The sequence below is a fragment of the Lithobates pipiens genome, unplaced genomic scaffold (genome assembly GCF_037356315.1).
Source record: "Lithobates pipiens isolate NorthernLeopardFrog02 unplaced genomic scaffold, aLitPip1_a1.2 Scaffold_8, whole genome shotgun sequence".
NCBI lineage: Eukaryota > Metazoa > Chordata > Amphibia > Anura > Ranidae > Lithobates > Lithobates pipiens.
In genome coordinates this window covers 660,842,222-660,855,234 of record NW_027507903.1, presented here as the reverse complement: position 1 = coordinate 660,855,234, position 13,013 = coordinate 660,842,222, and the positions used below count along the sequence as shown (strand labels likewise).

At 43.1% G+C, this 13,013-nt stretch overlaps 1 protein-coding gene across 2 annotated transcripts in view; it reads left to right on the top strand.

Annotated features, from left to right (window-relative positions):
• The window catches only part of LOC143961812 (NACHT, LRR and PYD domains-containing protein 3-like), a 117,535-nt gene that overhangs the window by 61,145 nt on the left and 43,377 nt on the right, over positions 1-13,013 (top strand). For both annotated transcript variants that reach the window (XM_077471142.1, XM_077471143.1), the window contains exon 7: positions 10,346-10,516. In XM_077471142.1, coding sequence (XP_077327268.1) covers positions 10,346-10,516 — 171 coding nt within the window. The remainder of the gene's footprint in view (positions 1-10,345; positions 10,517-13,013) is intronic.

Below are 13,013 nucleotides of genomic sequence, written 5' to 3'. Positions count from 1 at the left end.
TATAAACCCTTAGGACTCGCTCACACGTGTGATAATTATGTAGAAGGAAGCAATGCTCATTAACCACTTCCCGACCGCCGCACGACGATGTACGTCGACAGCATGGCACGGGCAGGCATATGGGCGTAAATGTACGTCCCTGCCTTCCCGCGGGTCGGGGGCCCGATCGGGCCCCCGCCCGGTGCCAGCGGCGGTCGGTATCCGTGCAGGAGCGATCGGTGATGAGGAGGCGGCCATTCATTCATGGCCACCCCCTCCCGATCGCTCCTGACGAATGGGAGTGAAGCATTGCATCACTTCCTCTCCTGTAATGTAAACACAGGAGAGGAAGTGATGTAATCTCTCCTCCGTGTCGGTATTTTTTGTTCCGGCACCGAGGAGAGAGCATCGGTGAGTTGCACAAACACTACACTACACAGTAGAACATGCCAGGCACACTCACACCCCCCCTTTACCCCCCGATCACCCCCCCAATTACCCCTGCCCCCCCAGTCACAGTGACACCAATGCATTTTTTTTTTTTTTTTTGCATTGGTGTCATTTGTGACTGTAATAACTGTTAGGGCAGTTAGGGTTAGCCCCCTTTAGTTCTAATGTGCCCCCCTAACCCCCCCAATAAAGGTTTAACCCCGTGATCACCCCCCGTCGCCAGTGTCACTAAGGCTGGGTTCACATTGCAGCGGTTTATGAGAACGGATGTGATTCGCACCGCACTGCAGTGCAAATCACATCCGATCTCTGCGAATCGAGTTCAGCCATTCGCCGCACCCGCCGCACCCGCCGCAAATTCGCACGGGACCCTTTTTTTGGTCCGCAGCAGAATCGGATCGCATGGGTGTTCACACCATGCGATCCGAGTTTGCAGATCGCACTGCGATATGCGAACTGATCTGGGGGTGTCATTAACATTTCACTGACACTCCTAGCAGTTTGCATAGGGCAGTGTGAACTGCCGCCGGGAGGCATGCGATGCGGGAACCCGCCGCGGATTCGTGGCGTTCCCGCATCACTCCAGTGTGAACCCAGCCTAATAAGCGATCATTTTTCTGATCGCTGTATTAGTGTCACAGGTGACGCTAGTTAGGCAGGTAGGTATTTAGGTTCGCCGCAGCTTTTTATAGCGCCAGGGACCCCCATATACTACCGCATAAAGCCCCCTGATTGCCCCCTAGTTAACCCTTTCACCAGTGATCCCCATATAACTGTTACAGGTGACGCTGGTTGGTTAGTTATTTTTTTATAGTTTCAGGGCACCCGCCATTTATTACCTAATAAAGGTTTAACCCCCTGATCACACGGCGGGTGTCATTTGTGACTGTAATAACTGTTAGGGCAGTTAGGGTTAGCCCCCTTTAGTTCTAAGGTACCCCCCTAACCCCCCCAATAAAGGTTTAACCCCGTGATCACCCCCCGTCGCCAGTGTCACTAAGGCTGGGTTCACATTGCAGCGGTTTATGAGAACGGATGTGATTCGCACCGCACTGCAGTGCAAATCACATCCGATCTCTGTGCGATTCGAGTTCAGCCATACAGATAGTATGGCTGAATTCGCGTTGCACCCGCCGCACCCGCCGCAAACTCGCACGGGACCCTTTTTTTGGTCCGCAGCAGAATCGGATCGCATGGGTGTTCACACCATGCGATCCGAGTTTGCAGATCGCACTGCGATATGCGAACTGATCTGGGGGTGTCATTATTTCACTGACACTCCCAGCAGTTTGCATAGGGCAGTGTGAACTGCCGCCGGGAGGCATGCGATGCAGGAACCCGCCGCGGATTCGTGGCGTTCCCGCATCGCTCCAGTGTGAACCCAGCCTAATAAGCGATCGTTTTTCTGATCGCTGTATTAGTGTCACAGGTGACGCTAGTTAGGCAGGTAGGTATTTAGGTTCGCCGCAGCTTTTTATAGCGCCAGGGACCCCCATATACTACCGCATAAAGCCCCCTGATTGCCCCCTAGTTAACCCTTTCACCAGTGATCACCATATAACTGTTACAGGTGACGCTGGATGGTTAGTTATTTTTTTATAGTTTCAGGGCACCCGCCATTTATTACCTAGTCTCACTAGTGTACCCGTAAATTTAGGGGTGTCTACTTTAGAAAATGGGGTCATTTGGGGGGGGGGGGGTTGTGCCATCTTGGCATTTTATGGCCTTCAAAACTGTAACGCCCTTAGAAAGCCTGAAGGCGGTGCTTGGTTTTCGGGGCCCCCGTACGCGGCTAGGCTCCCAAAAAGTCCCACATATGTGGTATCCCCGTACTCAGGAGAAGCAGCAGAATTTATTTTGGGGTGTCATTTCACATATGCCCATGGCATGCGTGAGCAATATATCATTTAGTGACAACTTTGTGTAAAAAAAAAAAAAGTTTGTAATTTTCCCGCAACTTGTGGCAAAATATAAAATATTCCATGGACTCAACATGCCTCTCAGCAAATAGCTTGGGGTGTCTACTTTCTAAAATGGGGTCATTTGTGGGGGTTTTGTGCCATCTTGGCATTTTATGGCCTTCAAAACTGTAATAGGTAGTGAGAAGTGAAATCAAAAATTTACGCCCTTAGAAAGCCTGAAGGCGGTGCTTGGTTTTCGGGGCCCCGTACGTGGCTAGGCTCCCAAAAAGTCCCACATATGTGGTATCCCCGTACTCAGGAGAAGCAGCAGAATTTATTTTGGGGTGTCATTTCACATATGCCCATAGCATGTGTGAGCAATATATCATTTAGTGACAACTTTGTGTAAAAAAAAAAAAAAAAAAAAGTTTGTAATTTTCCCGCAACTTGTGGCAAAATATAAAATATTCCATGGACTCAACATGCCTCTCAGCAAATAGCTTGGGGTGTCTACTTTCTAAAATGGGGTCATTTGTGGGGGTTTTGTGCCATCTTGGCATTTTATGGCCTTCAAAACTGTAATAGGTAGTGAGAAGTGAAATCAAAAATTTACGCCCTTAGAAAGCCTGAAGGCGGTGCTTGGTTTTCGGGGCCCCGTACGCGGCTAGGCTCCCAAAAAGTCCCACATATGTGGTATCCCCGTACTCAGGAGAAGCAGCAGAATTTATTTTGGGGTGTCATTTCACATATGCCCATAGCATGTGTGAGCAATATATCATTTAGTGACAACTTTGTGTAAAAAAAAAAAAAAAGTTTGTAATTTTCCCGCAACTTGTGGCAAAATATAAAATATTCCATGAACTCAACATGCCTCTCAGCAAATAGCTTGGGGTGTCTACTTTCTAAAATGGGGTCATTTGTGGGGGTTTTGTGCCATCTTGGCATTTTATGGCCAATATATCATTTAATGACAACTTTGTGTAAAAAAAAAAAAAAATTTTTTTGTCATTATTCAATCGCTTGAGGCAAAAAAATAAAATATTCAATGGGCTCAACATGCCACTTATCAATTTCCTTAGGGGGTCTACTTTCCAAAATGGGGTCATTTGGGGGGGGTTTGTACTGCCCTGCTATTTTAGCACCTCAAGAAATGAGATAGGCAGTCGTAAACTAAAAGCTGCGTAAATTCCAGAAAACGTACCTTAGTTTGTAGATGTGACAACTTTTGCGCAAACCAATAAATATACAGTTATTGACTTTTTTTTTACCAAAGACACGTGGCTGAATACATTTTGGCCTAAATGTATGACTAAAATTGAGTTTATTGGATTTTTCTAATAACAAAAAGTAGAAAATATCATTTTTTTTCAAAATTTGCGGTCTTTTTACGTTTATATCACAAAAAATAAAAATCGCAGAGTCAGTCAAATACCTTTAAAAGAAAGCTCTATTTGTGGGAAGAAAAGGACGCAAATTTCGTTTGGGTACAACATTGCATGACCGCGCAATTACCAGTTAAAGCAGCGCAGTGCCAAAGTGTAAAAAGACCTCTGGTCATTTACCAGCAAAATGGTCCGGTCTGAAAGTGGTTAACTTCTATGACATTTATGATGTGTCTTCTTTGTGTTTATGAAGCTTTGAAAACACTATAAGAATGATGGATAGATGTCCGAGGAGGGGTTGCTCTTCTAGTGGTAGGAGCTTAACCACTTCAATACTGAGCACTTACACCCCCTTCCTGCCCAGACAAATTTTCAGCTTTCAGCGCTCTCACACTTTGAATGACAATTACTCATGCAACACTGCACCCATATGAAATTTGCATCCTTTTTTTCACACAAATAGAGCTTTCTTTTGGTGGTACTGTATTTAATCACTAGTGGGGTTTTATTGTGCTATAAATAAAAAAAGACCGTAATTTTGTGAAAAAATGCCTTTTTCTTTGTTTCTGTCATCAAATTTAGCAAATTAGTAATTTTTCTTCATACATTTTGGCCAAATTTTATACTGCTACATATCTTTGGTAAAAATAACCCAAATGAGTGTATATTATTTGGTCTTTGTGAAAGTTATAGAGTCGACAAACTATGGTGCCAATCACTGAAAATTGATCACTTCTGATCAGGCCTTCAGTACATCAGGTGTATCTCATTTCTTGAGACACTAACAAGTCAGGAAAGTATAAATACCCCCCAACTGACCCCTTTTTAGAAAGTAGACATTCCAAGGTATTAAGTAAGTAGCATGATGTTTTTTTTTAAAGTTGTCAATTTTTTCCAACACAGCATATGCATACAACAAATTACACCCCAAAATACATTCTGCTACTCTTCTCGTGTGCAAATACCACATGTATGAGACTTTTACACAGCCTGGCCACATACAAAGGCCCAACATTGAAGTAGCACCTTCAGGCATTCTACAAGCATAAATGACACATCTCATTTCTCAACCACCTATTACCCTTTTGAAGGCACTGGAGCACCAGGACACAATGGAATTGCCCAAAAAATGACCCAATTTTGGAAAGCAAACACCCCAACGTATAATCTGTGAGACATAATGAGTCTTTTGAACGGTTCATTCTTTTTCCAGAAGTTTTTGGAAAATGTGTATAAAGAATTAAAACACATTTTTTTTTACACAAGGTTGTCAATTTACAAGATATTTCTAACACATAGCATGTATATAGCAAAAATTACACCCCAAAATACATTCTGCTACTCTTCCCGAGTATGACAATACCACATGTGTGAGACTTTTACACAGCCTGCCCACATACAGAGGCCCAACATTGAAGTAGTACCTTCAGGCATTCTAGGAGCATAAATTACACATCTCAATTCATTCCTACCTATCATAATTTTGAAGGCTCTGGAGGACCAGGAAAGTGGAATTACCCACTAAATGACCCCATTTTGGAAAGCAGCCACCCCAACGTATATTCAAAGGGGCATGGGCTGCAGATAGGTACTCGGGTACTCTGATGGGCTGGTGACAGGTACTCGGGTACACTGATGGGCTGGTGACAGGTACTTATGTACTCTGATGGGCTACAGATGGGTACTTGGCTCTTTACCACGTGATTGGCTGTGTCCAAGCATAGCTGGTCACAGAATGTCAACAAACCGTGGTAATGAGATGTTACCGGGTTCTCCTCATCGCACCCCGATCATGTGTGAGAAGGAGATTGCGGTAACATCTCATTACTGCTTACAGCCATAGAAGTACCTGTCACAGCCCATCTGAGTACCTGAGTATCTGTCATAATTCATCTGAGTACCCAAGTACCTGAGTACCTGTCACAGTCCATCTGAGTATCTGTCACTGTTCTTCTGAGTACATGTCACCACCCAGCAGAATACCCGAGTACCAGTCACCAGCCCATCAGAGTACCCGAGTACCTATCTGTAGCCCATCAGAGTACCCGAGTACCCGAGTACCTGTTACCAGGCCATCAGAGTACCCGAGAATCTGTCACCAGGCCATCAGAGTAACCGAGTACCTACCACAAGGCCATCAGAGTACCTGAGTATCTGTCACCAGGCCATCAGAGTAACCGAGTACCTGTCACCAGGCCATCAGAGTAACCGAGTACCTGTCACCAGGCCATCAGAGTAACCGAGTACCTGTCTGCAGCCCATCAGAGTACCCGAGTACCTATCTGCAGCCCATGCCTCTTTGAATATACGTTGGGGTGTCTGCTTTCCAAAATGGGGTCATTTTGTGGGTAATTCCACTTTCCTGGAATGCCTGAAGGTACTACTTCAATGTTGGGCCTCTGTATGTTGCCAGGCTGTGTAAAAGTCACACACATGTGGTATCGTCATACTCAGGATGAGTAGCAGAATGTGTTTTGGGGTGTAATTTTTGCTATATACATGCTATGTGTTAGAAATATCTTATAAGGGGGCGCATGCGTGGCGCGATGCGGGACAGACGTGTCTAAGCACAGCTCCATCTGACCCAGTCTGCCAAGCCAAATTTCCCAGGGCTATTTAACCCGGATCAAGCCCAAATCATCCCAGCACCCCTGCGGAACATACCAATGCATGCCAAACTGGAAAAAAGGATGGAAAAGCCACTTCCAACACAACATGGAGAAATTACAGGCAAAAAAAATCTAAGATGGCGCCGGCTCCTCTGCTGCCTCCAGCAATCCCATGCCTGCACAGCATGCAACATCTAAAAACAGTGAGTACAGTACTCCACTCTCCAAAGCTGACTTAGATAAAAGTCTGTCAGCTATATATGAAAAGTTGGCTGACAAGATGCAGCTGGAACTTCACAAAACTACAAGTGCTTTATCACAGGAGATAGCAAACATAGGTAACCACACCGATATTCTTGGAACAAAACATGACATGCTTTCTCTTGCCCATAATGATCTCAGGAAAGATTATGAGACACTTGCAGATAGCTTTGCTTTTATGCAAGCTAAAATGGAAGATTTGGACAATAGAAATCAACGTAACAATATAAGAGTGTGTGGTATCCCAAAAACGATCACTGATCTTACACGCGCTGTCTCCAAACTTTTTCGCAACCTAATACCAGACAAACTAATATCTGCATTCACATGTGACAGGATTCACAAGGTTCTTCACCCCAAACCAACACCTGACAAACCCCAATGTGACATCATCATGTGCATGAAAGACATTCTTACTAAAGAGGACATCATGTGTGCCTCCAGAAACACCCCAAACATAGTATTTGATGGTCACATGATACAAATCTACCCAGATATTTCACCAGCTACGCTTGATAGGAGACGCAGAATGAAAGAAGTTACCACTATTCTGCAAACAGCTAGAATCAAAATTCCACTGTCCTGGTGCCCCAGGGCCTTCAAAAGTGTAATAGGTCGTTAGGAAATTAGATGTGTAATTTATGCTCCAAGAATGCCTGACAGTGCTCCCTGCATGTTGGACCTCTCTGTATGGTCAGGCTGTGTAAAAGTACTACACATGTGGTATCGCCATACTCGGGAGGAGTAGCAGAATGTGTTTTGGGGTGTAATTGGAAGTATGCATATGCTGTGTGTGAGAAATAACTTGTTGTTATGAAAATTTTGTGAAAAAAAATCTTAATTTTCCCAAGAATTGTGGGACAAAACTACAACTTCAAAAAAACTCACCATGCCTTTTACTAAATACCTTGGACTGTCTACTTTTCAAAAGGGTCATTTGGGGGGTATTTGTACTTTCCTGAAATTTCAGAGCCTCAAGAAAGGAGATAGGCCATCAGTTCTTCAGGTGTGATCAGATGTGATCAATTTTCAATGATTTGCACCATCGCTTGTATAATCTATAACTTTCACAGAGACGAAATAATATCCACTAATTGGGGTTATTTTTTACTAGGCTTGTGCAATTCGTTTCGTAACAAATCTAAATTCGGCCGAATTTTGCATCTTTCGGACATTCGGATGCATCCGAATGTCCGAATAAAACAATAACGAATAACAACGAATACAAAAGAAATATAACGAATGAATTTGAATTAATTCAAATGAATTTGGTAATTCTTTAAAGATCTAATGAAACAAAAGGTCAGCTCAAAGTAAATCTTATAGTCCAATCAGCTAATTAATTTTGTGCTGGAGGATGGATTACTGGCAAAGTGCATTCCTGAGAACTGAGTTAGAAGGGTGTTGTATTGTATTTGAGCCGAGGAGAAGAGACGTTGTCATTGTGTGTGCTAAAAGATTCAATAAACAAACGACTTTCCAAACTACGAATCGATGCATCCGAATGTCTGAATAAAAAAATAACGAATAACAACGAATTCGAATGAAATATAATGAATGAATTTGAATGAATTCGAATGAATTCAAATGAATTTGGTAATTCTTTAAAGATCTAATGAAACAAAAGGTCAACTCAAAGTAAATCTTATAGTCCAATCAGCTAATTAATTTTGTGTCAGAGGTTGGATTACTGGCAAAGTGCATTCCTGAGAACTGAGTTAGAAGGGTGTTGTATTGTATTTGAGCCGAGGAGAAGAGACGTTGTAATTGTGTGTGTTAAAAGATTCAATAAACAAACAACTTTCCAAACTACGAATCATTATCATGAATGTCTATACATACATACATAAATAGCGAATTTCAACGAACACGAACGAATGAATTCGACACTCTACGAATAATAACTAATTATCCGAAAACGTATTAACGTAACATAACGAATATAACAGAACGAAATTATGTATTTTACGAATGACAACGAACCGAAACTAAACAAAATTTTCCATTGTGCACAAGTCTAATTTTTACCAAAGAGATGTAGAGGTATACATTTTTGCCCAAATTTCTGAACAAAAATTACTTGTTTGCAAAATTTTATCATAGAAACTAAAAAAAAAGTGTTAGTTTTTTAAAAAATTTTTGTTCTTTATTCACTTATGTCTCAAAAAAAATCCCCCCAGTGGTGATAATATACCACCAAAAGAAAGCTCTATCGGTATGAAAAAATAATATGATTTTGTTTGGGTACAGTGTAGCATGACTGAGTAATTGGCATTCAAAGTGTGAGAGCGCTGAAAGCTAAAAATTGGTCTGGGCAGGAAGGGTGTATAAATGTCCTGTATTGAAGTGGTTAAGGACACGGCAGCCGGCCCCTTTCTTAACAACCAGCTTTTACTGCACCCTGATTGGGCAAAGCTTTGCCCAGTCAGGGTGCAGAATGCACTGTGCAGCTCGCATTGCACTGCAGGGACGTCCTTGCGGATGAACTTACGTCACCACTACAACGGACAGCCCAACGTACATTTCGTCCTTATGGACTTCATCACTGGGGCTACTGACGAAGTCCATTAGGATGAAACATACATTGGGTGGTCGGGAGTAGCGGTGATGTCAGTTTGTCCGCAGGGACGCCAGACACTGTGATTATTTCAATGCCTGTTTTTATCTTTGTTCTTGTAAGTTGTTAATAAAATCCGTTTTTTGCATGTTGTGCAATGAGCCTGTCCCTTCCTCTTTCTATCGGCACCATCCTCCTTCTATGGGACTGAGCTCAGAATGGGAGTTTGAAAAGATGTGGAGAGCTCAGCTATGTGGCTATATTGAGCTGCCAGCAGAATATCAGCACATACCTGAGAGAGGCTTGTTTACAATACAATTTTTGGGGAAGCATGGTATATTCTACTTATTAGAATGTTTTTGCACTTTTTTATACTATTTTGCACTTTATTTACACATGAAATTTGTCATATCTATTGTGTATGGATAGCGCATCAATTTTTATTCTTTATTAACAGCTCAAAGACTGCCCCAGTACTTATACTGCGGCAGGGCGGCCCTTAAGCGCAAAATCACATTCCTGTACATGATTGTTTTCTTTGGCTCTGCAGCACATGCGTGCGCTGCAGGATCCCTGCCAATCAGTGGTTCCAGCGCACCAGATGTCCTGGGGAAACCCGGCGATCATTCAGAGAGAAACCAAACGGCGGTCTGCCTATGTAAACAAGGCAGATTGCCACTCTGTTAGTAAGAAAGACAGAGATCTCTGTGTTTTCCCAGGCAAACCACCCCCCCCCCCTCCACACAGTAAGAAAACACTCCCAGGAAACACATGTAATAGCCCCTGTTGTTAACCCCTTTCCAGCCAGTGTCATTAGTACAGTGCCAGTGCATTATTTTTTTTAGCACCAAAAAGTTACGGGTCATTTCCTAACCAAGTTTTCCCTCGAGTCCCTCCTATGTCAGGCCTTGTCTGCTCCTGATGAATATCTGCTTCTCGTTTCTCTGTGTATTCTCAATAATGATACGGGGGACATTCTACTCCAGAGACACCCTTTCTACCGAGTGACTGGACTGCTGGAGATATTTACACCCTCCCCTTCCATGGATCATCATACGTGGATTCTACTGACTTTTCTCACCTTGGTGATGGGACCCCATTGTCTTCTTCCTTTTACCTTTTCTATTAGTTTTGTGATGATCGCTCCCTAAGAGTTTTTAGTTATATCCATAATATACTATCATGTGTCTGTATTTGTCTCTGCAGGTTGGATAGATGTGGTGTGACTTCCTCCTGCTATGGTGATCTCCGTTCCATTCTTATCAATAATCGATCCCTCACCAGATTGGATTTATCACATAATAATCTGGAAGATTCAGGAATAAAACTTCTATGTGAGGGGCTCAGAGATCCTGGCTGTACTCTGCAGTGGCTGAGGTGAGAATTATCCTATAAATGATATAATATTCTGCAGTATTCTGGTATAAATCTTCTATGTAAGGGATCCAGACAAGTTACGAAGATGAAAGTTATACAAAGACAGACTTCTGATTGCCAGGTTACATTGGAAGTTCTCATCATAGTCCTTCAGGTCACTTACTGTTATTGGCTTTTACCCCCCCCCCCCCCCCCCACACTGACTATCAGAGATCAGACTTTATGTCTATATTGGTTTGGATTGTTAATTGGATGATATAAAAATACAATGAAGGTTATTTGGCCCATAGAGACTGAGTGATCACATTTCGCACCCAATAAAACAAGGCCCAGATGTCTCCATCTACCAGACAATGTTTCTTGTATGGTGTATATATTACTTAGACCATGAGATATGTACGGACTAGGGATGGGCTGAACACCCCCACCCCCTCCCCCCCATTCGGTTCGCACCAGAACATGTGAACAGGCAAAAAAATTGTTAGATAACAAGAACACTGTTAAAGTCTATGGGACATGAAAAATCTAAAGTGCTAATTTTAAAGGCTTATATGCAAGTTATTGTCTTAAAAGGTGTTTGGGGACCTGGGTCCTGCCCCAGGGGACATGTATCAATGCAAAAAAAGTTTTAAAAACGGCCGTTTTTTCAGGAGCAGTGATTTTAATAATGCTTAAAGTGGTTGTAAACCCTTACAGACCACTTTGACCTACAGGTAAGCCTTAATCTAGTCCAAGAAATATCTCCTTAACCTACATGGGTAAGGAGATATTTTCCAAAAACCGGGCACCGATGTCTACGGCGCAGGTGCACTGAGCGCGCTGCAAGTGAAGCCGAACATGCCGTCAGTGACGGCCGCTGCGCGCATGTGCCGGAGTGATGTAATAGCGGCTCCGGCCAGTCATAGCGCTGGAGCTGCAATACCCGGAAGTTGCTCTGGGTATCATGGCGGCGACTGAGGAGGTGGCCGAGGACCGCTGCGGGGGCTTCAATCTCAGGTAAGTAATTCATAATGAGCTAATATGCTATGCATACTAGCTCATTATGCCTTTGCCTTGCAGGGTGTAATTGTTTTTTTTAATTTTTTTATTTGACTTTACTTCCTCTTTAAAGTGAAACAATAAAAGCGTAATATTCCTTTAAATTTCATACCTGGGGGGTGTCTATAGTATGTCTGTAAAGTGGCACATGTTTCCCGTGTTTAGAACAGTCTGACAGCAAAATTACATTTCTAAAGGAAAAAAAGTAATTTAAAAGTACTCGCGGCTATAATGAATTGTCGTTCAGGCAATACACATAGTAAGTTCATTGATAAAAACGGCATGGTATTTCCCCACAGTGGAACCCCAAACCAAAATTGAAAAAAAAAAAAATGGGGATTCCCCAAATTCAATACCAGGCCCATCAGGTCTGGTATGGATATTAAGGGGAACACCATGCCAAAAAAAAAAAAAAAAAAAATGCCGTGGGGGTCCCCTCCAAAATCCATATCAGATCCTTCAGGTTCTGGTCTACCCCTACCATTTAAAAAAAATGGGAAATTGGTAAACAAAAGACAATACACGCCTTGGGACAAGTCCTTTATTAAAAAAATGTAAACATTTCTCATAGTGTCATAGGGGACGGAGTCACCCAGTGATGTCATCATGTGGCCCCGCCCTCAGTTATAAAAGAACTGTCACCTGAGAGGCCCATCATTATGGCGGGTGCATCCCATGGAGGAAGATTGTAGGCGGCTTGCGACTTTTTTTTGGTCCGTCGGAGCACGAGAAGAAGATGAAGACTTCGTGGGACAGTTTTATTTTAATTTTTTCTATTTTTTTAATTTAAAGACTTGTCCCAAGGTGTGTCTTGTATTTTTTTTACCATTTTCACAAATTTTTTGTGAAATGGTAGGGGTACATTTGTACCCGTTACCATTTCACATGGGGGGTCGGGATCTGGGGGTCCCCTTGTTAAAGGGGGCTTCCAAATTCTGATAAGTCCCCCACCCGCAGACCCCCACAACCACCGGGCAAGGGTAGTGGGAATGAAGCCCTTCTCCCTATCAACATGGGGACAAGGTGCTTTGGGGGGCCGCTACCCCAAAGCACCCTCCCAATGTTGAGGGCATGTGGCCTGGTATGGTTCAGGGGGGGCACTCTCTCATCCCCCCTCTTCTCCTGCGGCCTGCCAGGTTGCGTGCTTGGATAAGGGTCTGGTATGGATTTTTGGGGGGACCCCACACCATTTTTTTTTTAATTTTGGCGTGGTGTTCCCCTTAATATCCATACCAGACCTGAAGGGCCTGGTATGGAATTTGGGGAGACCCCCATGCGTTTTTTTTTTTTTAATTTTGCTTTGGGGTTCCCCTGTGGGGGAATCCCAGACCGTTTTTATCAATGAACTTTTATGTGTATTGCCTGACCGACAATTCATTATAGCCGGCGAGTACTTTTAAATGACTTTTTTTTTCCTTTAGAAATGTAATTTTGCTCTCGGACTGTTGTAAACACGGGA